The 25,371-nt window shown below is 46.7% G+C and overlaps 1 protein-coding gene across 1 annotated transcript in view; it reads right to left on the reverse strand.

Moving 5' to 3' along the window:
* Positions 1 to 25,371, reverse strand: part of GALNT17 (polypeptide N-acetylgalactosaminyltransferase 17) — a 433,146-nt gene that overhangs the window by 231,017 nt on the left and 176,758 nt on the right. Inside the window, exon 3 of the mRNA XM_041750030.1 lies at positions 7,187 to 7,353. Coding sequence (XP_041605964.1) covers positions 7,187 to 7,353 — 167 coding nt within the window. The remainder of the gene's footprint in view (positions 1 to 7,186; positions 7,354 to 25,371) is intronic.

The following is a 25,371-nucleotide window of genomic DNA, read 5'->3' on the forward strand; positions in this document are numbered from 1 at the left end:
TCCCTATAACTGGATATCCTGGCCACAGACTGACAAAGTTTGTGCTCTCTCTCTCCACGCCTGCTGCCTGGATCTGCTGAGGCCATTCATTTCATCCCTGAGACGTGGTCTGCTTGGACCTCCTCCTAAGAGTAGGCCGTGTACCTTGATGAGGTCACAGGCAGGAAACAAAGACCAGACATTCCTCTTTCTAGATTTTTGCCTTATATCCAGCACTGGTCCACACAGTAGCCTGCCAGATTATCCCCACTGGGGTAAGCCCTGTGCTTCCGCAAGCTCACTCAGGACTTAGCTGTCATCTCCCAAAGAGCCTTTTGTAAACAATTAGGATTAGCACATGAGTCAACGCTCTTGTTCCAGACATGATAGGATATCAGGCATTTGGTAAAAAGTACATTTCTAGAAATAAAGGAACCAGGAAAACTGAGCAAGAAAAATAAACAAAAGGCATCCAGATTGGAAAGTAAGAATAAAATTATCCTATTTGAAAATGACATGCTATTCTAGATAGAAAGCTTTAAAGAACACACACACACAATCAGAGCTAATAAATGAATTTAGCAAGACAGAAGAACACCAGATCAATACAAAAAAAACCCAGCTGCATTTCCATATATAAGCAATGAGTAGTCCAAAAATGAAATTAAGAAAACAATTCCACTTACAACAGCATCAAAAATAATAAAATATCTAGGAATAAATTTAACCAAAGAAGGCAAGCCTTGTACATTGAAAACTACACAACATTGCTGAAAGATATTAAAGAAGATCTAAAACAGAAAGATTCCATATCATGGATTGGCAGGGTTAGTATTGCTAAGATGATAATAAACCTCAAATTGACCTATGACTTCAATGCAAAACTCAACGAAATTCCAACTGCCTTTTTGCAGAAATTGATACACTGGTCCTAAAATTCAAACATCAACACACAGCTCCCAGAATGGACAAAACAATCTTGTAAAAGAAGAATAAGTTTGGAAGACTTATCTCCTGGTTTTAATACTCACTATAACAGAAGAGTTACCAAGATAGGGTGGTACTAGCCCAAGGATAGACACATAGATGAATGACATGGGATTTAAAGTCCAAAAATAAACCCTCACATTTTCAAGGCAGTTTATTTTTGACAAGGATGCCATGATCATTCAATGGGGGAAAGAACAGTCCCTTCAACAAATGGTACTGGGACAACTGAATATCCTCATGGGGGAAAAAAAATGAATTCAGATCCCTACCTCAAACCATATACAAACCATTCACAATGGATATAGAGCTAAAACTATAGGACACTTAGAAGAGAATACAGATGTAAATATTTGTGACCCTGGATTAGACAATGGTGTCTTAGATATGATACCAAAAGTTAAAATAATCAAGAGGAAAAATAAACAAACCAGACTTCATGAAGATTAAAAATATTTGTGCATCAAAGGACACTATCAAGAAAAAGAAAAGACAACCCACTGAATGGAAGACAACATATGCAAAGACATTTGCAAAAAATACTTACAGAATATATTCACTAAGAGTGTGTACCCAGGAGATATAAGCAATTACAACTTAACGCTAAAAAAAAAAACAAATAACTCACTTTAAAAATAGGCAAAAGATTTGAATAGACATTTCTCCAAATAAGATAGACTAATGGCAAATAAGCACATGAAAAGTTGCTCAAAATAATAAGTCATCAGGGAAATGCAAATAAAACTACAAGCTATCACCTCACATGCACAAGGGTGGCCATAATTATTTTTTTAAAAGGAAAATAACAAATGTTGTTGAGCATGTGGGGAAACTGGGACTTTCATACGTTGCTGGTGGGAATGCAAAATGGTGCAGCCACTGTGAAAAAGTGGGGAAAACAGTCTGATGCTTTCTCAAAAAATGAACCATGGATTTTTCACATGACCTGGCAATTTTACTCCTAGGTATACACCCAAGAGAACTGAAAACATGCCCACACAACAACTTATACATGAACATTATAATGTATAATACTGCTATGAAGCAGTATTATTCCTAATAACGGAAAAGCAAGAACAACCCAAACATCCCTCAACTGATGAATGGATAAATAAAATTTGTTAGATCCACATAACAGACTATTATTGAAACACAAAAAGGAATGAAGTAGGGAGTCCTTGGGTGACTCAATGGTTGAGCACCCGCCTTCAGCCCAGGGCGTGATCCTGGAGCCCCAAGATCAAGTCCCGCATTGGGCTCCCTGCATGGAGCCTGCTTCTCCCTCTGCCTGTGTCCCTGCCCACCCCCCCGTCTCTCATGAATAAATAAATAAAATCTTTTAAAACAAAACAAAACAAAACAAAAAAAGGAATGAAGTAATGACCTATGCTACAACCACATGGATAAACCTGGAAAACATTATGTTAAGCGAAAGAAGCCAGACACAAAAGGCCACATACTGTAGATTCATTGATCTCATATGTCCAGAAAAGGCAAATTTCATAGAGATGGAAAGTATCTTGGTGGTTGCCCGAGGAACTGGGAGAGATAGTTAACAGGTTCAGAATCTCTTTGGGGAGGTGAAAATATTCTGGAATGAGGGAGTGCTTGTAGGTACAAAATACCGTGGATGTAATGAAAGTCACTGAACTATATACTCTTTATAACAATGCATTCTATGGTATGCAAATTATAATCTCAATTAAAAGTAAGGGAAAATGATAAAGGATGGCCATGACTCAGTGAGTCAAGAATCATGATCTATATAATTCCATGCACCTGAATTCCTTCCCCCTCAGCATCTCAAATAAAGATCAAGGCAAAGAATGCTGAGCACCTAAGCAAAGAAGTGGCTTAGGACATGGCCAGGCAGGATCATGTTCAATGCTGAGAAATGGCACAGAGAGAATGAAAAGCCTTCCAGTCTTCGGTGATGAGAAAACTGAGAAGAGGCAAAGCCCTTCGCTGACACAGGAGATAAGAACAAGAAGCAGGTTTCCAAGGCCAAGAGGGGAAGCTGGTCACTGGACAGACCGAGCTTATGGTTCAGAGGGACCCTGAGCCAGCAAGGAGGCAGAGGACACAGGTCTGGGGCTCAGAGGACAGGCCAGGTTGCCCTGTGTAGGAAAGATGGATTTGGATGTCGTTGAGAGCGCGCACACGGGGGGAAGTGCCCGTTGTGTCCTGATGGTCAGAAGCATGAGTGATCAAGCAGGAGTCAGAGGCGGAGGAGACAGTGGTGCTGGGGCCTCAGGAGGAGAGAAGTGCCAGGAAGGAAGCCACCAACTATGCCAGCTGTGGCTGGCTCAGAACAGGAAAGTGCCCACTGGATTGAGTGAGCAGTGATCACTAGCCAATTTCACCCAAGTGACCTCAGTTTAATGTACACGAGCACCAAGAATTGTATCTTACTTTAGCTTAAATTGGGCCAATGTCAACATTCAACCCAAAGAAATCACTTTAAAAAACAAAATCCAGATGTCTCGGGATCTGTGTACACAAGCAAGTCAGTGTCTTTTCCTTATTTATCATATTTATTCACACATTCCCTGAGCTAGGATCTTTTCTTTTTTCTTTTCTTTTCTTTTCTTTTCTTTTCTTTTTTTCTTTCTTTTCTTTTCTTCTTTTCTTTTCTTTCTTTTCTTTCTTTCTTTCTTTCCTTTCTTTTCTTTCTTTCTCTCTCTCTCTCTCTCTCTCTCTCTCTCTCTTCCTTCCTTCCTTTTCGTTTTCCTTTCCTTTCTCTTTTTTCTCTCTAAGGTTTTTTTGAATTTATTTATCAGAGAGTAAGTGAAAGAGAGAGCACAAGCAAGGGCAAGAGCAAAGGGAGAGGGAGAAGCAGACTGCCCTACTGAGCAGGGAGCCCAATGTGAGGCTGGGTCCCAGGACCTTAGGATCATGACCCAAGCTGAAGGCAGACCCTTAACCAACTGAGCCACCCAGGCGCCCTTTTTCTTTTTCTAAAAAAGTATTATTTTTCTTTAATGTATATGATAGCATAGAGATGAGAGATCATAGTTCCCACGTGAGCCAGTCTTGACCAGCCTGAGAACGGGCCCCTCTACCCTCATGAAAATGATGTTTACAGATTTTATTTATTTATTTAGATTTGTTTATTTTAGAGAGAGAAAGAGACAGAGTGTGGGGGAGAGGGGCTAGGGACAGAATCTCAAGCAGACTCCTCGTTGAGCACAGAGCCAGACAAGGGGCTTGATCTCACAACCCATGAGATTGTGACCTGAGCCAAAACCAAGAGTCAGATGCTCAACTGACTGAGCCACCCACGTGCCCCAGATCTTTTTTAATAAAAGGATGAATACTATGTTTCACAGTCCAGGGGGGAGACAGGAAGAACATTAATTTGTTTTTACCATAGGATCTTAACTATGTACACATGCATTTAAAAAAGGGGGTGTGGGGGAATGAGCACTTGTCTCTAGGTAGTCTGTATAGTATTTGTATTTTTCACTCACAAGTACCTTTTGATACATTCAAATGTTCCCGCAAAGGGCATGCATTACTTTGAAGATCAGAAAATATGGTAAGGGCTGGGGGGAAAAATGGCTTAATCACACACAAACAGAAGGTAAGATGGGATAATATTAATGTTAGATGAACAAAATTCAAGGCAAGAAAAAAAAAAGTATGCTTTTAAGATAAAGAGAGCATTACATAATGGTGACAACCACCACTAATAATGAAGCCACGAAGATCCAGATCTACAGTTACCAAAGAAACTGACAACAAGATACAGAAATCAAACATTATTAGGAAGATGGGAAGGACTAGTCATTGTAGGAAGAGATTTTAAAACACTATCATCAAAAAGACTTAAGAAAATAAATTCAGACTCTACCTAAATACACAAAATTGATGTCTGGCAGGAATTCAGTTCCATGATTATAGTGTGTGGGGGTCTTTTCAAGTGTATATAGAACATTTACAAAACTCGATAATACTAGTCACAAAGAAAATCTCAACAAAGAAAAAAATCTGAAGTTCCTGTTCCAATTAAAGAGAAGGCACTTCTGGCCTGGAGAACACAGAGAGGCTAGAGCCAAGGAAAAAAAAGAGGGAACCAGAGTTAATATAGTCCACTGGGTATTTGGGGGGCAGGGGGAGCAGGGACAGAAGAGGGTGAATGGGAATTAGCCTTATGGTCAGACTGGACTGAATACCTGTCCCACCCTGTTTCTCACCCACTAACCAGCTTCATTGAGAGCTGAGATGTGAACCACTGAAATGGCACTTAACTCAGTGGTTCTCAGCGTGAGGTCCCTGCACCACCAGCATCAGTCCCACCTCAGAATTTGGGAGAAATGCAAACTCTCCGCCATACTCCAGACCTCCCGAAAAGGAATTTCCTCCAGGGAGGATGCCTTCCCTTCCTGGTCCTACTTCCCCATGTCCCCAAAGGCGTTCCTCTCCCCATCACACATCAACCAACACACTCAAATCTTTTGTCTCAGGGTCTGCTTCCAGGGGAACCCAAAATAAGACATCTCCCAGGGACCATGGCTTGGGTTCTGGTTGAGACTGGCTTGTACTTCCAGGTCTTCCTCCCTGGCTGGGCCCTGCCAATATTTCCTCAGGGGAGGGAGCCCCACTGGTAGTGAGTCCTCATCCCAATTCAGCCCAGAAGAGACCACTCACTTTCTTTTCTGGATTTGCTGCTCTTCTCTGCACTGCCTCTAGGCACAGCCCCCACTGACCCTTTGCCAGCCCTGTTTTTATTCATCACTCACCCCAGGCTGGACTAGGCTCATTGAAACCAAGTCCCGTCCAGCACTGGGAGGCCAGCTGTGCAAGACACGGGGACACCACCTGCTACGTGCTTCCACAGGGGAATGGCAGCACAGAGCAAGGGCCTTGGGAAAGCGGCAAAGGATCCTCTGAGGAGGGCACACATCGGGGACACCTGGGGAACAAGTGGGTGGACTTAGACCAGCAAATGAAGGGCACAGAATTGGGGGTTCCTGTGCTGCAGCAAGAGATCCACAGTGGGCACACAGGGAGGCTGCAGGGAGGGCTCTGGGAACCACATCAGGGAGACAACATCACGGCTTCAAAGAGCTGAATGAGCCACATTCACACAAGAAGACTATCAGTATCTCACAAGAGACTACATTATCTACAGATAATGAAATGGCCACAGGTAAAAAAAGAAAACTAAGGATGTGAGAAATACAGCAAATGACCCATCAAACCTCAACATCTGGAGGCCCCCAAGAAGGCAGCACCCCGACTGGCAGACTGCCCAGCCCAGGTCCCCTGGAGCCCTTGGTGTGACAGCCAGCCAGCTCGGAAGGGGCAGCGGGACCTCTGGACCTGGGCCGAGGACAGGTGACGGGCTCTGACCAGAGCTCCTGAAGGTAATCAGCCTTCACACAGCGTTGTTCCTCCCCGGGAGTGCACCCGGGGTAATCCTTCTCTCCTCAGCACGCTGAGAGCAAGGGGTTTAGCCTGTCCCTAATCCTAATCCAACAGATAAGCCCCCTTGGCCTGAGCAGGCACACTGGCTGGCTTTCCTTTATGTCCTCAGCTTGTGGGGGTTTCTCCCTGCTATGAGCATAGTGTATTTTGGAGGCTAAGAGCCAAAACAAAGGCACAATTAGAGGACCAGTCTCCCCACCACCCCCTCCACCTCTCGCCTTGACACCACCCTTCCCCTACTTGTCTCTGAGAACCTCAGAGCATTTCTGTTATTGCCACCCAACACGGGCTTGTTTTTGATTTTTTAAATTGAGCCATCATTGCCTACAGGGCTGAACTCCGAGGCGCCTGTGCACACCGCTCATTTCTGAAACCAACGATCATTTTGGGTGCAGCGGCCCAGAGGGGCCTTCGGATGCCAGCTGAATGGCTCCCATTGCAGGACACTTTCACTGTTTATTTTACCTCCTGGCAGTGGGGTTGGGGGGCGGGGAATGTGGGCAAATTCAGCCCTTCAGTGTCAACTTGAGTGTCAACATGTTTAGGTAACATGTAGGGAAGAAATGAGTTTAGACATGAGGCTGGTCATTTATCCTTAAGAGCCACGAGGACGTGCAGCCTAATGGACCAGCGTTGGCCCACATGTCTTCCTCAAAACATCTCCTGCTCCCCTTGCGCAGGGGACAGGATGCAACAACGCAGGCTCGCGTTACAATGCACGTGGCACTTCCCGGCTGCTGACACCGTGCATGGGCATGTCCCTCCCCCAGACAGCTTGGCCGCCCCTTACCTTCGTCACTGTTGTCGTCCACCAGGATGATTTCCTTCAGCAGGTGTGTCGGTGTGTGATTGACAGCACTGTGCACGGACCGCAAGATCACCGACAGGGCCTCGTTCACGAAGATAAATATGATGGAGATCTGGGGCAGCTCCTTGGCGTACTTCAGCTCCTTGCACCTGCGGGCAGAGGCGGCGGGAGTGGAGTCAGAGGAAGGAGGAAGGCAGGGGCACTGTGGATGGACACATGGACATGGCACATGTCCTCACAAGGTGTGAATCCCTGGGTCCCTCTTGGCCCCTCTGGGCTAAAACCTTAAGGGATCCGGTCCCAATTCTCCCAAACTTACCACTCCAAAGGAACCAGAAGCATCTCCCAGGTACATTTACCATATCATGGGCTGCCTATGTGCCCATACACACCACCCGATCCCACCTCAGGGCCCGCCTGCCTGACTCCCCATTGGGCGCCTGCATTTCCTGGCCTGGAGCCTACCTCGCTGCCACCTAAGCAATCTCCCTGCCCCCATCTGCCAGGAGCTGATGCATAAATACCCAGCTGGCTCACCCCTGGAGCAGGTGGACTCAGAGGGTGGTTTACACTGACTTCCAGAGACTTCCCCCCCCACCCAGTGGGATGAAGCTCCATCACGCACAGGGGCAATCTGCACACTGCATCATTTAGGGGTGCCTTCCCTTCCAGGTCTTACTTCCCCATGCTCCTAGTGGTGTTCTCTCCATCTCCCAAATCAACCAGTGCACTCAAATCTTTGTCCCATGGTCTGCTTCTGGGGGAACCCAAACTAAGACATGTACTGGAGATCCTGCCCTGATATGCACATGCCAATAATCCTAATCAAGGGAGCAGGCCTTCTGCCTGCATAGGACCGTGTTGCCTGACACAGCCCGACCTTGCGGGCAGATGGGACCCCCTGCCTATGGGGTCCTCCTTCATGGCAACTCTCCCATCTCTGAAAATAGGGTGAAAGAGAAGAGAGTCCTCTTCACGCAGGCTGGACATGGGGGTGTAGAGCTCTGGCCTCCCTAGAGCTCCCAGCGACACGAGAGGTGGTTTAATGCCCAGGGGACACGCTCTGCAGGCTCAATCACAGAAGCACTGGCACCCTGTCCCAGGGGGACTGGAGAATTTGGTCCTGTGCTCAGGCTGAGCCACGTTGGGAATACCGAGCAGAAACTGTGCAGAATGGAAGGGCAAGCTCGGGCATCTCCATACGTTCTCCTCCTCCTTGCGTGAGACTGAACAATACATAGCACACATGTTAGAGGAGGAAACAAAGGAAACCAGGTGAAGGAATGCAGTGAGAGGGGAACAGCACTGTGGAAGGAGCCAGAAAAAAGGCTGTTTTTTATGCGGAACAGCTTGGGCTGTGTCAGGCCATATTAATCACGCAGGCAATTTTCGGAAGAAAATAAAGTTTTGTTACAATCTACATTTGTGTCTCCTGGAGGAGACTGTCCAGGGATCCATTGATCATGGAGCCTCATTTTTACCACGTCGCTGTAAATTCACTTCTGGGGGCTGCCAGGAAGATTAGAATGGTTATTGACGGGCTTCTGGGCAGTTGGCAGGAATCATCCCATTTGCTGCGTGGTGATCTGAGGGAGGAGGGCACCCCGGAAGGTCCCTCCGAGCCCCCTCGACTGCCCCGAGCCTGGCAGGCCGGCAGCTGCTATGACTCACCAGCCCACCCACGTGAACCACACGCTGTACACACTCACCTATTGTGAGCACTCCTCCCTCGGGCTGGTGTCTTTGGCCCCTTGTTTTTAACACCTTCTGGCTTGGAATTAAGAAGCCAAAAGACCAGATTGCATCGTACCAGCACTGCCTTCAGCCACAGGCAATGGGGTCATGATGCAATCAGGACTCAGGTGTGAGTCAAGCGTCTCCACTGGAGCACGCAACTCCCCCCCACCATCCCCACCGTGAAATGGGAAACATGGGAGCCTCGAGGGAGGAAGGGGGGACCTCCTCCCGCCCCATTCAGTAAATCGTGGAGGAGCAGGTTTCAAAAATGAGAATCACTCTGTCACGCACTGGACATGTCACCTGAGCACACTGTTCATATTTCTTCAGCTCTAAAAGTGTCAAAATAATCCACACCACACCTAGCTGTGGGTGCCAGGCTAAGATCCCCACAAGGATCATTTCACAGCCCCGTAAAAATGCAACGTACCAACTCAAGGAAAGACCTAGTCGGCCTGCCTGCCCCACGCTCCCACTGTCCCCTTCCGGCTCCTCTGTTCCCTTCTGTGTACTCCCTATCACCATGAGCCAGGCTTCCAGAGCTTTCACTCAGCCCAGACCCTTCCTGCAGGACCCACCTGGGATTCTCCTCCCAGGCCTGGCCTATCCAGGCCTCTATCCTTGCCCAGCTTACAATTCATCTCTCCTGTGCCCGATGCCCTCAGGGTTTCACAGTGGGCAGACAAGATGAATGCAGTCATTATTGTGAAAATCAGCATTCTTTCTTTGGTCTTTAATGTCTAGGGAGGTGGACTCCGCCTCAAAAAATAATAATAATAACCTTAGCTGGCTTATTGCCTGCTATGTAGAAAATGTGCAGAATATGCTGGAGAGATGGGCACTGCATGCAGTGTTGTGGGTTTTTTTTTTTTTTAAGATTTTATTTATTCATGAGAGACAAAGAGAGAGGCAGAGACATAGGCAGAGGGAGAAGCAGGCTCCATGCAGGGTGCCTGATGCGGGACTAAATCCCAGGACCCCAGGATCATGCTCTGAGCTGAAGGCAGATGCCTAACCACTGAGCCACCCACTTGCCTCGGGCACTGCAGTTTTGAAGCAGTAGGGAGTAGGTGCTGACAGATCCATAACCATACACCCAGTGCCCAATGGCAGAAGAGGAGTGCGGGAAGGAAGATTAAGTGTGGATGGTGCAAGCAAAGAGAGAGGCTCACAGGCCATAGAAATACAGAGAGAACTCCAGAGAAAGGGAACAGACATGGCTCCTACCTCCTAGCAGTTGATCCTGAATTCCTGCTGTGGCCCGATGCCCCTCAGAGAGGGTACCAAACCACACACACCCGGGTGTCCCACCTTGTACATAGGCTAACATGAAAGAAGCCCTCCCGGTCATTCCCAAGTCCCCACAGAACTGAGTGAGTGGAAGCCACTCTGTGCCTAGTGCCCCGGTGATGTGCATGGTACTCTTGGGGTGGCCCAGTGATGGCTCATGTCAGGCAGCTGGACAAATGTACTTGAGCATCAGCTCACAGCTTGGCTTCTGGCCCCTTCTCTACATAATGGAACATATGAAATCAGACATGTTTCCTGCCCATCCCCCTCACCCGACCGCCTTCCGGGCTACAAAATCCAGGTAAGAGCAACCTGGAAGGCTGTGAGGATAAAGAAGAGCTTCTGGATCTGCAGATACCTGCAAGGTACCCAAGAATGAGCAGAGGATGGCATGCCACAGAAACTGCAAAATACTGCAAAATCCATAGCTGGGTGTTGTGTGCTCCCTCTAGCAACACAGGCTTGGATCTGGGTCTGGGAAATCACACACTTCCTTTCAATCACAGGTCAGCGAGCAATGAACAATCTCTCATCTGAATGGAGATGGCTGGCAGGAAGGCTGTCTCAAAGTCTGGATAATTTTCAGTCCATGTGTAAGGCCCAAGGGGCTACGGGGAACTTCGGGCCCAGCCCTGTCTACAGAGGGCTGATGGGGAAGCAGTCTGAGAGAGAAAGCAGAGACAAGTAACCAACCAAGCGAGACCTCTCAGACACCTTACATCTGTCCTATGTCTGCCTGTCCATATATCTACAGGCCTGGGATACTTCTGTGAACTTGGTAGCTCCCCAAGGGTAATGACTGTCTCCCCCTCTCCCAGAGCCCTTGGCACTGACGTCACCTAACAAGAGTGTCAGCTACCTCCCTTCCTGGATGCTGAGTAAAGGGAGGAGATCTGGGGAGAACAGGCCACCTCAGAACCCATGAGAGAGGATCACAGTTGACACAACAGAAGGTCACAGGCTAGGCCTCCAGGGGAGAAGAAAACCAAGCCCAGAGAGCAGCTGGCCATGCCCTGTCACAGGCAGACCCCTGCCTGTGCACCCCTTTTAAAAAGGAGACGACTCACATGACCCCCGTGCAGTACAGATCAGAGGGACCAAGTCACACTGTGACCCAGTCTGTCAAGCTGGAAACAAAAAGATGATGCCCAAACATCCCCACTGTTGTAAAAGAACTTAGATGCAATGTGGTCCAGAAAGCTTCAGGGAACTTAGAGATGATGGAGATGATGATGATGATGATGGTGTTGGTGATAACCAACATTTACATAGTACAGGCTATATGCCAGAAACTTCTGGAAGCTTCAGTAGACTTTTCTGTCTCATTGAATCTTCACAGCAACCTGCCTATGAAATAGGCAGTATTATCATCCCCACTTCACAGATGAGGAAACTGGAGGTGCACAGTCACTTGCTCTGAGTCACACAACGGGCCTGAAAGGCAGCAAGGGTGCCTGGAAGTGAACTTTATCATCTGATGTTAGACTCTCTCAGATGCCCCTGTCTGACCAAGGCAGGGTGTAGGAGCCCTGAGGTGAGGACTCCCCTTCCAGGGCCAACCCAATCTCTCCCAGTCACTCAGATCACCAGGACGGTCACCATGTGGCCAATCTGCAGGGCATTCCTGGCTGCTCACCATCAGCTCTGGCTCTGGGTGCAGTGATGCCCCTCAGTCTCTGCGCAGTGTCACCCCACCCTAGTGAGGGGACAGATTAGTAAGCACTGCCCAGGCTCTAATTCTGCTGCCGGTACCCAAGACTCCTGGGTTTTGCAGCTAAAACACATTCAACACTTAAAACAAGGCAGCTTGTAACACATTGCAGTAAATGTTAAGTGCCAAACGGCTGTCCCTACACCAGATGCGACTGATGGACTGAGCTGGATCAAGGGGACAGGGAAGAGGAGCCATGAACTAGAAAGGTGGATCAATGGGTCAAACTTACATGGTCAAGAAGAGAGGGCGGGGTGGACAGTAAGAGCACTTCTGAGCACACAGGGGCACTAGGATCCCCCTCTTTTTTCTCTTCCAGGGCCTTCCAGAAGAAATCTATCTAACCTTGTTTAGAGATGGAGCAGTAAAGAATCAGGTCTTGGAATCAGAGACTCACATCAGGCTCAGCAAATTCCTACCAGGCTGATTCATTTTCATTTTCAAAGCACACCAAAAACATGCATAAGGTCACAAAGGTCAAATAATAAAGGTTCTTTGCAGCATGTGCCAGCAGCATGGAGTGAAACAAGAGGGAGGAAGAGTGGGGAGTCAAACAGAATAGGTGGTTTGAGTCAGAAAATACCACCATGACCCCAAGAGCAGCCATGCTCCAACAAGCAAACTCTTGAGGATGTGACAGGCTTGGAGCAGACACATCTTCACATCCACTCCTTCTGCTGCTGTGAGCCGATGTGAGAGGTGAGGACTCCTTCTATGACTGCCCGTCTACCACCATCACATCCACACGATATCAAATCTGCTTCCAAATGGAAGGTCCAGGCCCAGGAGTGTCTCCTTTTCAAATTCTGAACGTGCTTTGTGTTTGAGAGCAAATCTGGGATGCACCCCTGTGCCACCATCCCCTGCACTTTGAGAACTGGCACACCCGTTCCCCCGACCTGGATGGCCACATGTGTCCTTGGCTTGGCCACACCCTCATTGATCCAAAGCAGACACACTTCATGTATACCCGACCGTCGCAAACTGAGAGGCAAAATTCCCAAGAAAGCACTGGTGTGGCCCAGCCACTTAGCAATGGGATTCATTTTCCAAACAGTGGTGTCCAGTTGCCAGAGAGAGGTGATCAGGAAGGAAAGGCAAGTGCGTCAGCCCACCTCTCAGCCGCTGCCCGAATTCCCTGAGTCCACATGCATTAAGCAAATGTTTAACTGAAGATGTGGCTGGTGTGTGCCAACTCAAGCTCTACCAGGCCATGGGTTATGATCAACCAGGAACAGAAATGGGTCTCCTCCTAGGAAGCCCTACTGCAAAAATGCCTACATTCCTGAGCCCAGAGATGGCCATGAACATTGACACTACACATGCCAACTGGCACAAAACTTCAGAGTTCTCCACACGCTTTCTATGGCACACCAGCAACAACTTCACTTATTCTCCAACAAGGAGACAAACTGCTCGCTCCCATCTCCCTCAGGCTCAATGTGGATGTGGGGCCAGATTATGAAGTCAGATCCCAAAAGCAAGTCTAACTGACAGTGATGCTTCATTTTATGTGTCAACTTGTCTAGGCCTTGGTATTTTGGTCAAACAGTATTCTAGATGTTTCTGAAAGTACTTTTGTATTTTATTTTATTATTATTTTTTGCTTTCCCTAAGAAAGCAACTCTTTTTTTATTTAGAAAGGCTAATCTATCCATTTATTATTTTTTAAAGATTGATGTATTTGAGAGAGTGAGAGAGCATGAACAGGGGAAGGGGCAGAGGGAGAGAATATCCAAGTAGACTCCCACAGAGCACGGAACCTGAGGCAGGGCCCCATCTCGCAAGCCATGAGACCAGGACCTGAGCTGAAATCAAGAATCGGATGCTTAACTGACTTAGCCACCCAGGTGCCCCCAAAGTACTTTTTTTTAGATGAGGTTAATATTTAGATCAGAAGGTTTGGGTCAAAGCAGATTACCCTCCAAACTTTGGGTGAGCCTCATCCAATCAGTTGAAGATTTTAAGAGAAAGAAGATCGAGGACCCCCCAAGGAAGAGAGAATTCCACCAGCAGACTATCTTTGGAATCTAGCTGCAACATCAGTTCCTCCCTGGGTCTCCAAGCTGCTGGCGAGCCCTGCAGATTTTGGATATGCCAGCCTCCACAATTATGTATGCAATTCTTTGAAATAAGTTCTCTTCAGCTCTCTCTCTCTCTCTCTCTATGTATCTATCTATTTACATCTATCTATAGACGTAATTATAGACGATAGAGATAGATAAAGAGACAGAGAAAGTCTCACACAGCAACCGATGACAAGACAAAGCCAAAGTTTCCACTATCCACGGATCCCTCTCAGAAGAGGGCCCCCCACCCCCACTCTCTGCTTTTACCACTCCCCGCTGGCCAATCTCCCTGTGACAGGGAAGGGTGCCTCCTACCCCACGGAAGAACTCAAGGCCACCAGCAGAGATTGCCAGAAATGGTCACCGGCCGATAGCATCAGCAGCAGCATCGTCCAGCAAACGTGCCGACTCTCAACCCAGAGACCCTGTGAAGCTCCAGAGCGGGGCCTCTGCAGGTGGCCATGTGAGGCGCTTCCGAGTCCTGCCCTCCACCGCGAGCGTGTGCACGTCCAAACTGAGTGAGCAAGTCAGACGCTCCCGGCCTCTCCCATCTAAATGAACAAAAGCCCCCTCCAGAACAAAAGCCTCACTCCACTCTCACTCGGCTTCAAGTCACCCTATGCCACTACAGCTGCTCCTGGTGGCTTCCAATGACATCCACGTGGCCAGAAACCAGGGAAACTTCCCACTCTGGCCTCGGGTGAGCATTGTTTCTGCAGGATGTAGCACTGTTGCCTCTCTGCTTATATAAACACGATTCACTCTTGGACACTGCACACTCCGGGTTCCCCTGAGCCCCGCCTCTGCTCTTTCTCCCACGCGACCTGCCCTGGCCGCCCGCTCTGTTTCTGGGTGGCCTCTCTGCTAGTCCTCCAAATCCCCAAACTCCTTAAGCTTCTTTCTCCACCCTCCAATGGTCTCACTTTACAGACTCTGACTGGGCTAGAGTCTCTACCCAAATCTGTGGCTCCAATCATCACACTGGCAACTTCCAAACCCGTGTGACTCACCTAGACCTTGGTTCAAGCATCAACTTCCCGTGGGACATCTGCACCTGGACATCTCGTAAGCCCCACAAATTCAGCATGCCTAAAATCGACACCTGCTCCATCTGAGCCTTCCTGTCTTCATTGCAGCGCACCCTACTCTCTCTTTTAGGGGTCAAGCTAGAATCATGACACATTCACCACGTCTAGTCGGTCATCAAATCTGGAAGACTCTGCCATCTTTAGGATCTCTTTATGACACTCATCCCTTCCCCCCGTCCCCCATTTGGACCCTAGCTCCACGTCTCATCATTTCCCTCCAGAATGACACCAAAAGTCACCTACTGGTGCCCTTTGTCCTGCCTGACCCTCTGCAACTCAACCTTGTTCTATCCATTGCACTGATGCCAGCATGACTTATTTCCTTCCTTCCTTCCTTCCTTCTCAATACTATATTTTTAAGTAATCTCAACACCCAACGTGGAACTCGAACTTACAACTCTGAGATCAAGAGTCACATGTTCCACCCACCAAGCCAGCCAGGCACCCCCAAGATGATCTTCCTAAAATGCAAATGAGGGGACACATGGGTGGCTTAGGGGTTGAGCCTCTTACCAAGCCAGCCAGGCACCCCCAAGATGATCTTCCTAAAATGCAAATGGGGGGACACATGGGTGGCTTAGGGGATGAGCCTCAGGGTGTGATCCCGGAGTCCCTGGGATCAAGTCCCACATCGGGCTCCTGGCAGGGAGCCTGCTTCTCCCTCTGCCTGCATCTCTGCCTCTGTGTGTCTCATGAATAAATAAAATCTTTTAAAAAAAATGAAATAAAATGCAAATAGGATCTGGCACTCTTCTACTTCCTTGTCTCTCCACTGCTTTCAGAGTCAGATTCAAGCTCCTTGGCTTGGCACCCAATTCAGCCCCAGCTCATCCCTCTAACGTCATCTTGTCCCTTACTTCCTCCAACTACTGAAAACCATTTGTACTTCCCAGAACCAGGAATGCCCTCTCTCAATTCACACTCTTTCTTCTCTACCTAAAATGCCCTTCCTTCTGCCCCACACACCCATCCCCATCCAGCCCCCAACCCTCCAGCATGTCCCCCCACCATGATCCCCCAGCCGGATGCCAGGTCCCGTCCTCTGTTGTTTTCTCTTTCAGGATGCAAGCTGCCATCCTGAGACCTTTAACTCTCTTCTCTCCTATTTCAAGGCATCCATGACTGGGGGGGGGGGGGGGTGGGGGGGGTGGGCGGGTTCTTCATTTTGTTTCCTCAAAGCCCAGCACAGTCCTTGGCAGATAAATGGTTACCGTACGAACAAATGAAAACCCTCCTACCTTGCCTATTTCTTCTCTCTGCTCTTTTTATGATCAAAGGCCTCCCTTATCTCCTCCCAAATTATAACATGGCACCTCCACACTTAAAAAAGATACCATCCTGAACTCAACTGCCTGCTGTCTACTTTGATTTACTAATCAGAACTCAAATTCCAAAAACCTAAACCATTAACCAGGCCTATATTCTTTTTTTTTTTTTTTTTTTTTCTGCTTGCCTCATCAAGCCTCTCCTGTAATCCAAGGAAAGAGCGGTATCATTTTTAGCAACAGCAGACCTTGCAAAACAAGATGTGGGGCTGAGCCACTCAGATGTACGAGGCCCCTGTGCCGGACCTCTCATTAAAAGGGAGAATGCACACTTTGCTGAGTGGTTTAATTTCCTGAAGTTGAGCTCTGCACTTCATCCAGGAAGGAGCATCACACCTCATTAGCTCAGTTCCAGCACAGAGCAGCCTGTGGGACAATCTGCCTACTTCAGCACCTGAGCTCCGTGTGGCCTGCCCATCAGCCTTACTGGGGCAACTTGCACCCATCAGGAGGCCGCTGGCTCCATGCCTGGCACAGGTTCCTATCTTGGGGTCCAGAGGGCCCTCAGGAAAAGCCCCCCAAACTGAATGCAAGATGTTGGGGTGTAGGAGGATTTGTTTCTTCTGGGGTGAGAATTCATGCCTCCCGTGGGCTTCCCACAGAAGCCTGGCAGGAGGGGGCCAGAGGGCATCTGCAGCCCGTCTGCAGCCCCCCGTCCTGGGCACGGACCTGCGCCAGGCCCGCGCCCTGTTCTCAAACACCGCCCCATCAACAGAGCTCAAGTCCTCCCCTGCCAGCCTACTTCCTACAAACATTTATTTTGGAATATTCCCCAAGTCATTTTTGAGTTTTGAGCTGATTACGTCCTGGCTCCATGGCAAAGGTGCATTCTCCTTCCGTGGCTTCCTGGGAAGTCTTTCGGAGTCACAAAGAGCTGCTTTTGCAAAGACAAGGTCATTGTCTTTAGCTAGAAAATCCATGAGACTCAGCTATCCTTGGCCAGGTGGCAGCGATGCCAGGTTCAAGGTGTAGTGAGAGGTCAAGACACAGGCAAGCCCCTACCTGTGTGTCTCTCTCTGTCTTCAGAAGGGCTTTGTTGTTTGTTTGTTTGTTTGTTTGTTTGTTTTTAAGATTTTATTTATTTATTCAGGAGAGACACAGGGAGAGGCAGAGACACAGGCAGAGGGAGAAGCAGGCTCCCTGAGGGGAGCCCAATGTGGAACTTGATCCCAGGACCCCAGGATCACAACCTGAGCCAATGACAGATGCTCAACCAGTGAGCCGCCCAGTGCCTGGTTTGTTTTTTTCTTTTTTTCTTTTTAATGAAAAGGGTTGATTCCTCTTCTTTAACCCTCAACCCTGACCACAGTCCCCTGCTTTGTGCAGCATGGTTTTTCTAGAAGGGAAGGAAGGAACCATACACAAGAGGCCGGAGGCAGGGGGAGCCAGGGAGGGGCCTCCTTCGGATTCTCAGCTGCAGATGGATCTATCTGGCTCTGAGGAAGCTTATCCTGTTACAGTCAGTGGACAAGAACAGAAAAAGAAAAGAAAAACCCTAGAGTTTCATTAAGCAATGGCTCAGGAACAGAATCTCTAAAAGCAATTAGGGGTAAATGAATGCAGACAGTTTCAGGCCAGAGCTAAGAAAACCTCAGTGCACTGACGACCCAGCAGACGCGGAGTTCTTCACACATGGGATCCAACCCGTAACCTTCCAGAGGGGAGCCCCGTGAAGGGGGACGCCTGATTGCTGCCGGAGGGCCCAGATACACCAGGGAATGATGCAAAGTGGAAATGATAAATAGCCAGGTTCCGAGGCCCCACAGATCCAAACTGCAGGCAATCGGATTCCTCAGAGAAACAGAAGGACCTGAAAAGCTCTGCTCTCAGCCAGAGCGTCACCCCTCCACCCGCAGCCCCTCACAGAGCTCCAACCTGGAGCCGCAGGTCATCTTCTAGAACGTCAGCATGGCACTGAGAAACATCTTACTAAGCTGGCTACTTTTCCTTTCGATGCTCTGGCCAAGCTGGCCCGTCCGGCCCAGGACGCTGACCCTGAAAACACTTCTGTTGATTCCCACATCTGGCCACCCCTGTCCCTGGTACTCTTGTCCTCCACCCAAAAAGTCTTCCCTGGGGCAGGCCCCCCCGGTCAAAGTCACATCACATGCCAGCCGCCCCCCCCCCCCCGGCCGCGCCGAGTGCCAACCTGACCCTGCCATCTCAGTCTGAAAACGCCTTCTCCCTCCCTGGCGGGCCAGAGCAATTGGGCAGATTTTGTCAATCCTGGTGGCAAAATGCATTCATTCCTCCTCACCCCACAGTGTATGCAGGCCCTCAGCCACGTGACTTCGAGGTTCTTCTCACCAATGTGGCAAAGTCGATGTCCCTACACATGGAATCTGGGCGCAGCCACATGATTTGCTTTGACTATCAGGACCAGGTGAAGGGCTCACACATGAACCTTGAGGTGTTCTCCTGCCCTTGGCCATCACCTGAGAAGCCGAGAGCTAGCCCTCTGGCCCGGGGGGGGGGGGCGGGGGGCTGGAAGATTAGTAGTAAAAAGGTGACCCCCACCCCCTGCAGAACACACAGGCCTGTGCGAGTCCAGCCTTTGGGGCCACATGCTGTGCTAAGAACCTTACAGTGTCTGCATTATCTCATCACTTGTCACAGTGAGCCAGGGGTGTACCCACTGCACTGATGAGAAACCTGAGGCTCAGAGTCACCAGCCCAAAGGCAAGCGAGTGTACACAGAGCCAGACTGGAAACCCAAAGCTACCTGACTCCAAAGCCCCACACTGTAGCCTCAGAATAGAGACGATTTCCCAAGGATGATCTGAATTAAACCAGGTCTCCAAACTGGGGCTTCATATCCAACCTCACTGCAGCTTCCACCTCCCCCAGGAATGTTGTTTTGACTTGTCAGTCAGGAATTTTCTGGTTGGCATTGATGAGGTCATTGTCACAGGAACCCTCCTCCATCCCCCAAAGTAAAATGGGTAAATCACCTAGTAAGACCCCAGCCCTTCCCCCTCAGGGAAGGTCACCCTACCTGAAACAATCCTTTCTTTTGCTAATAACTTCTCACTCCACCCTCCTTCCTATAAAAACCTACTGGGACACCTGGGGTGCTCAGCGGTAGAGCATCTGCCTTTGGCTCTGGGCATGATCCTGGGATCTTGGGATGGAGTCCCCCATTCGGCATCCTGCAAGGAGTCTGCTCCTCCTTCTGCCTGTGTCTCCGCCTCTCTGTCTCTCGTGAATAAATAAATAAAATCTTTTTTAAAAATCAAAAAATTAAAAACATACTTTGCACAACTCCCCGGAGAACCCCGCTATTTGCTAGATGAGATGCTGCCTAATTCATGAATTGCCTAATAAAGTCAATTAGATCTTCCAGTTTATTTGGTAGAATTCTCTTTTTAACATGCTCATTCTTTATATTTAGCTGTAGTCCCAGTGCTAGCTATCAAACATGTATTACTTTCGTAAGTTGAATATACTAAAATGTTACTTTTTAAAAGATTTATTTACTCTCTCTCTATGTCTATAATAAATAAATAAATAAATAAATAAATAAATAAATAAATCTTAAAAAAAAAAAAAGGGGATCCTTGGGTGGCTCAGCAGTTTAGCACCCCCCTTTGGCCCAGGGCACAATCCTGGAGTCCCGGGATCGAGTCCTATGTCGGGCTCCCGGCATGGAGCCTGCTTCTCCCTCCTCCTGTGTCTCTGCCTCTCTCTCTCTCTCTTTCTGTCTATCAAATAAATAAATAAATAAATAAACAAATCTTAAAAAAAAGATTTATTTAGGAATAATTTTAGCACTTGCCAAATAATTCCAACGTTGACCAGAAAGTATAAACAGGGAAGAGTAAAGAACAAACTGTAGAGGGGGAAAGGGTATTAAGGAAACCTGGAGACATACATGATGCTCAATCCAACATAAAGTGACTATCTAATCAAGAAGGAGATGCCAGACACGTGAAACAAAGATTCTAGAAACAGATCTGATCTTGCATAAGTTATGCCAAGGTGGTTCCACAAACCAATAAGGCAAGATTCTCACAATAAATGGTGTTAGGACCACTTTATTGGGTGAGACACTCAAAGTCTCTCCTACAAACACACTGAAAGTAAATTTTATCTGTTTTTTTAAGTTTATTTACTTAAGTAAACTCTACATCCAACATGGGGCTCCAACTCACAACCCCAAAATCAATAGCTTCATGTTACTCTAAGCCAGCCAGGTGCCCTTAAAAGTAAATTTTAGATAGACAAAATGGTTGAATGTAGAACTCAAAATATAAGGAAAGCAACATAAATATGTATGGGAATATTCATACAAACTCTGGATATTGAAGAATCTTCAATAGTTTGGTAATATTTGTAAACCCCTGATTACAAAAACAGTAAAATTAAAACCGCAAACTGCACACACACACAAAAAAACAAAAACAAAAACAAAAACAAAAAAACAAAAAAACCCACCAAAAACCTTAGAGTAATTACAAGGGGGAAGATAATAAGAACCCAAAGAACACAGATAAATAAGCAAAAACCATGAACACACAATTCAGAGAACAAAAGAAATAAATAACAAACATGAAAAGAGGTGGACCGTCACTAGTAATAAAAAGGATTCAAACAATAATGAGATGCCATTTCGCCTCTATGTAGTGGAATTATAAATAACTTTCCTTTGCTTCTTTGTACATTTTTTGTTATGTTTTATAGTGAGCAAATATAACGCAGAAAAACACATCAGTTTTGATTAATACATGAATGACAGACTCATATTACAAAATGAAAAGGAACCTTGATGCCTGACTACAAGCTCTCAGAGTTTCATACAGGCCTGACATCAGCTGGCACGAATAAGAATCACCCCATGTCATCCTTACAACATGCCTTCTGACACCCAATCAGAGAGAATTCTGAGTCAAGACCAAAATCACAACTATTTTACCTTTTCAAATGCAGTCAGGGGAGAAGAATGACTGGCCTGATCTCATCGGTTATCCATTCCAGAGAGCAAGCATACCTACCACTGCAGTAGACCTCCACTTCTTTTCTCTACCTAGGAGCCATTCCAAGATGGCCTTCTATAATAAAGGGTTTCTATTCTAAAGGTATAATAAACATAAAACCAATCACTGCAATTGTAGACCTTCTTCTGTTAGTCAACATGTAGCTTTGAAAGGGCACAAGAAACTTAAATATAAAATAACTGTAATTTTGTTTAAATTATGGAGTTAGTTCCAGCTCTATACCAATTTCTTAAGGTTATGGGAACTGCCCATTTACAATGATAATAAATGCTGCACGAGACGTGAGCCCAAGCCTAGGCATCTTACAAAGAAACTGAACCAGCCCACAGAGCCTGCCAGGCATCTAGTCTACCCATTAATAACCACTGATGAAACGACCTGGTGACTTCTGTGCTAGGGTGTATTTCCACTCCGGAGGAGAACGGCATGAAAGCAAACTACAATCCTCTTTAAATGCCATTTCTACTGATTTCTCAATGTCCTGTAGAATGTTCCCTGCCACTCATACCATCACTCAGATATGTTAATCACATACAATTTTTATTCAACCTCCCTCCAGGTAATGCCTTCCCTTCTAAAATCCTACAGGTAAGATCTCACTCTAATTTAGAGACTTGTAGCCTGTTGATTCAACTCCTCATATCTTGGCGTGGTGAGGGAGGTACAGAAATGGTAGCAGACACATGAAGTACGCGGTAATAATAAATCTGTCCACACGACTAAAGGCCCCAACCTTAGCCTTCCCATAACTGGCCAGCAGGTTTAACCACATCTTTTTGGCTGATACATCTCTAGCATACAGGTAAGGGCTCATCCCAGATGCTCAATACATATTTGTAAAATTCATTAACAAGTAAAATAGAGAAAAGACATTCTATTCCCTTGTGGCATAAAGAGGTTGTGTGGAATGCACAGGTCTGGAATCCTAGAGATTTAATGAGGACCCCAGAATCAGAGGAAGACTGAGTCCCCTCCTGGGGTACCAGGAGGTACCACATGCCACATCAGACCCCTGGAGAAGAAGCTCTTCTGGAAGAATATGGTGACTTTATTTAATTCTAAATATCTTATGATGGATGGAAGACAGTGTCTATCCCCCAGTTTTAACATGGATCTTTTGTTCCTCTAAAAGAACCTGTTCTTGGGGTGCCCGGGTAGCTCAGTTGGTTAAGCATCTCACTCTTGAACTTCAGCTTGGGTCTTAACTTCAAGTTGTGAGTTTAGGCCCTGTGTTGGGCTCCATGGAGCCTACTTAAAAAAATAAAATAAAAAATTTAAAAACCTATTCTTTTATTTTTAACACATCCTAGGACAAATATATATGGATCACATGGAAACAATAGCTTAACGGTAACATTTTCACACACTGAACATCAATTACGAACTAACAAAGTGCTGAAGATACAGACATTTTTTAAAAACCTCACTGTTACCCTGGAAAGAGAAAAAAACAGATGATTTGTTTACTACAATTATGGAATGATAAATGTCACAAGGGAGGTTTGTTCAGGAAGGTCTAGGATTTCTGCCTGGAGGGTGCCTGCCCAGGGAAGGTTTCACAGAGGAGATAAAATTTGCCCTGTGCTGTGAAGCACTAGAAGGTGATTTCCAGGTGAGGACAGTGAAGGGAGAGAGGGAAAGAAGAGAAAAATCTTTGAGCAAAACAAAATGAACCGCATGTGCAAACACAGAGGAGAGAAAATGTGTAATGCACCACCCATATCAGAAATAGGTGTTTTGGGGCATGTCCAGGGTGAGGAAAAGAAACCAGTGGTCGACCAGGTGCTCTGAAGGCAGTTTGTAAATTCAGACTCAGTCTTCAGTCCTCCAGCAGTGCGAAGCCATGAGGTCAAGGATTACTGAGCTGGGAAGTGGCATGACAACACATGGCATGTGTCTAAATCAAAGGACAGCATCCCTTCAAGTTAGGCCAAGATGTGACCTCAGAGACTGAGTTCCAAGCTCTCAAAAAGGATGTGGGTGTACAAGTTTCCTGTCCAAGAAGCTCATTCATTTCACATTGCCCAGATCGCAATCCCAGCTCCTCACTGGTCTGTTCACCCGCTCCTCATAAGGCCTGGGGAAGCTGGATTCTATCAAGACATCTTCCAAAGGCACTTACACTTGGCTCAGATACTTCAGTTCCTCTCCTACCCACCAGTTCTCCAAGTGGATCTTTGGCAGGGCCTCTCTACCCCATGCTGAATAAAGACCATAACAAAAACTACTTCCTTGACCAATTACATAAACCTACAGCTCACTGTGTTATTGACAGGAAATGATGTTTTTCAGTTCAAGTCATCAGAACTATGAATGTGGCATTTTATCTTACAGGTCCCAGATGGAATGGGCTGATCTCTGAAACTCAACTCAGGAGGAGGTATGTACTCATCAGTGGCTGGCCACACCAGGCAAAGAAGCCAGCAACTTGCCAGACCTGATTTCTCAATTTTCTGGGGGCCTCAGGCATTAGGAGACCTCACCCAAATCTGGCCCACCCCTTACCAGAAAACCCACAAAGCTCAGAGGTACCCATCCAAAAATCACCAACAAACATGTCCAACAGGGGTGCCACGTCAGTTAAACATTTGACTCTTGACTGTGGCTCAGATCATGAATCTCAGGATCCTATCTGGGAGCCCTGGCTCAGCAGGGAGTCTACTTGGGATTCTCTCTCTCGCTCTCTTTCTCTCTCTCTGCCCCTCCCCCATTCATCCCCCCCTCATAATTAAATAAATATATTTTTTAAAATGTCCAACAGAAAGGCAGCCCTGCCTACGCCCAAGGCCAGCAGCCCACATAGCCAAGCAGGAAATGTCCTCCAGCCCCCATATATGAAGAGAAATCCCTGGCCAGGGGACTGGAATTTGGGGTTTCTACCAATACTCTTTTTGGGCCCATCATTCATCCTATGCTTATAACCAGTAGATATGTTTTAGATAGATATTCCAAAGCAATGAGAAAGAAATTTTGAAAAGGTGGAGCAAGAGAAGCAGGAAATCAATGAAAAGTAGAGAGATTTTGCAAGAAAATGAAGGGATCCAGGGTCAGGTGAATATTTTTTATTGATAAAAGGTATGATTTAGGGCAATTAGATAGTCATGAATGTATGCACCTGACAGCATAGTTTGAAAGCATGCAAAGCAAATGTATCGAAAATCCAAGAAGTAAAAGACAAATTCACAATCACACTGAGATATATTAACACAGCTCTCTCAGAAATCCAAAGAAACAAAATATCCAGTAAGTATATGAAAAGATGATCAATCTCTTTAGTAATCAAAGACATGCATCCAAGAACTATAACAAAGTATTTTTTTTTTATCCTTTGGGTTGCAAAAACAAATTGAAGACAGACCTTATACAGTCTTGTCAAATGTGAGGAATGACACCCTCATATACTGCTGGTTGAAGTACAAATAGGCAAAATCCCTTCAAGAGCAAGTTATCGGCACCCTGCAAAATTAAAAATGAACATGCCCAGCACATTTACGCATTAGCAAATGTCAGAAAGACACACAAAGTAGTCAATGGTGGTTACCTTTGTTAAGAAGAGTGAGGTTTGGGCCTGAGGCTTTAAGAGGAATTATTTGAGTTGTTGTTCTGTATATATCTGTGTAATTTATAAAGAATACATTCAACAGTTACTTGTGTACTTTACTTTAGAAAAAACCTTGAAAAATCTATTGGATGTGGCAGGTAGAGGATCATAGGAAGCATCTGTAAACTTCAACATAGTGCTTTTGTACGATGAGTAGTGGAGGAAGGAATATAGGGGAGTGAATCAAAACTTCCTCCCAGAAGCCCAGCAGTGAAGGGAAGGGAAAGAGGAGAGAAGTAGGTTTAAAAAGAGGAATCTTCACTTGGCATTCAGCCCCAGCAAATGAGTCCCTCTGGTCCTGTGCTCCTACATCCTTAAAAAATCTTGTTCCCTCTTCCACCAGCAGGCCTGA

Source organism: Vulpes lagopus, chromosome 3 (assembly GCF_018345385.1).
Source record: "Vulpes lagopus strain Blue_001 chromosome 3, ASM1834538v1, whole genome shotgun sequence".
NCBI lineage: Eukaryota > Metazoa > Chordata > Mammalia > Carnivora > Canidae > Vulpes > Vulpes lagopus.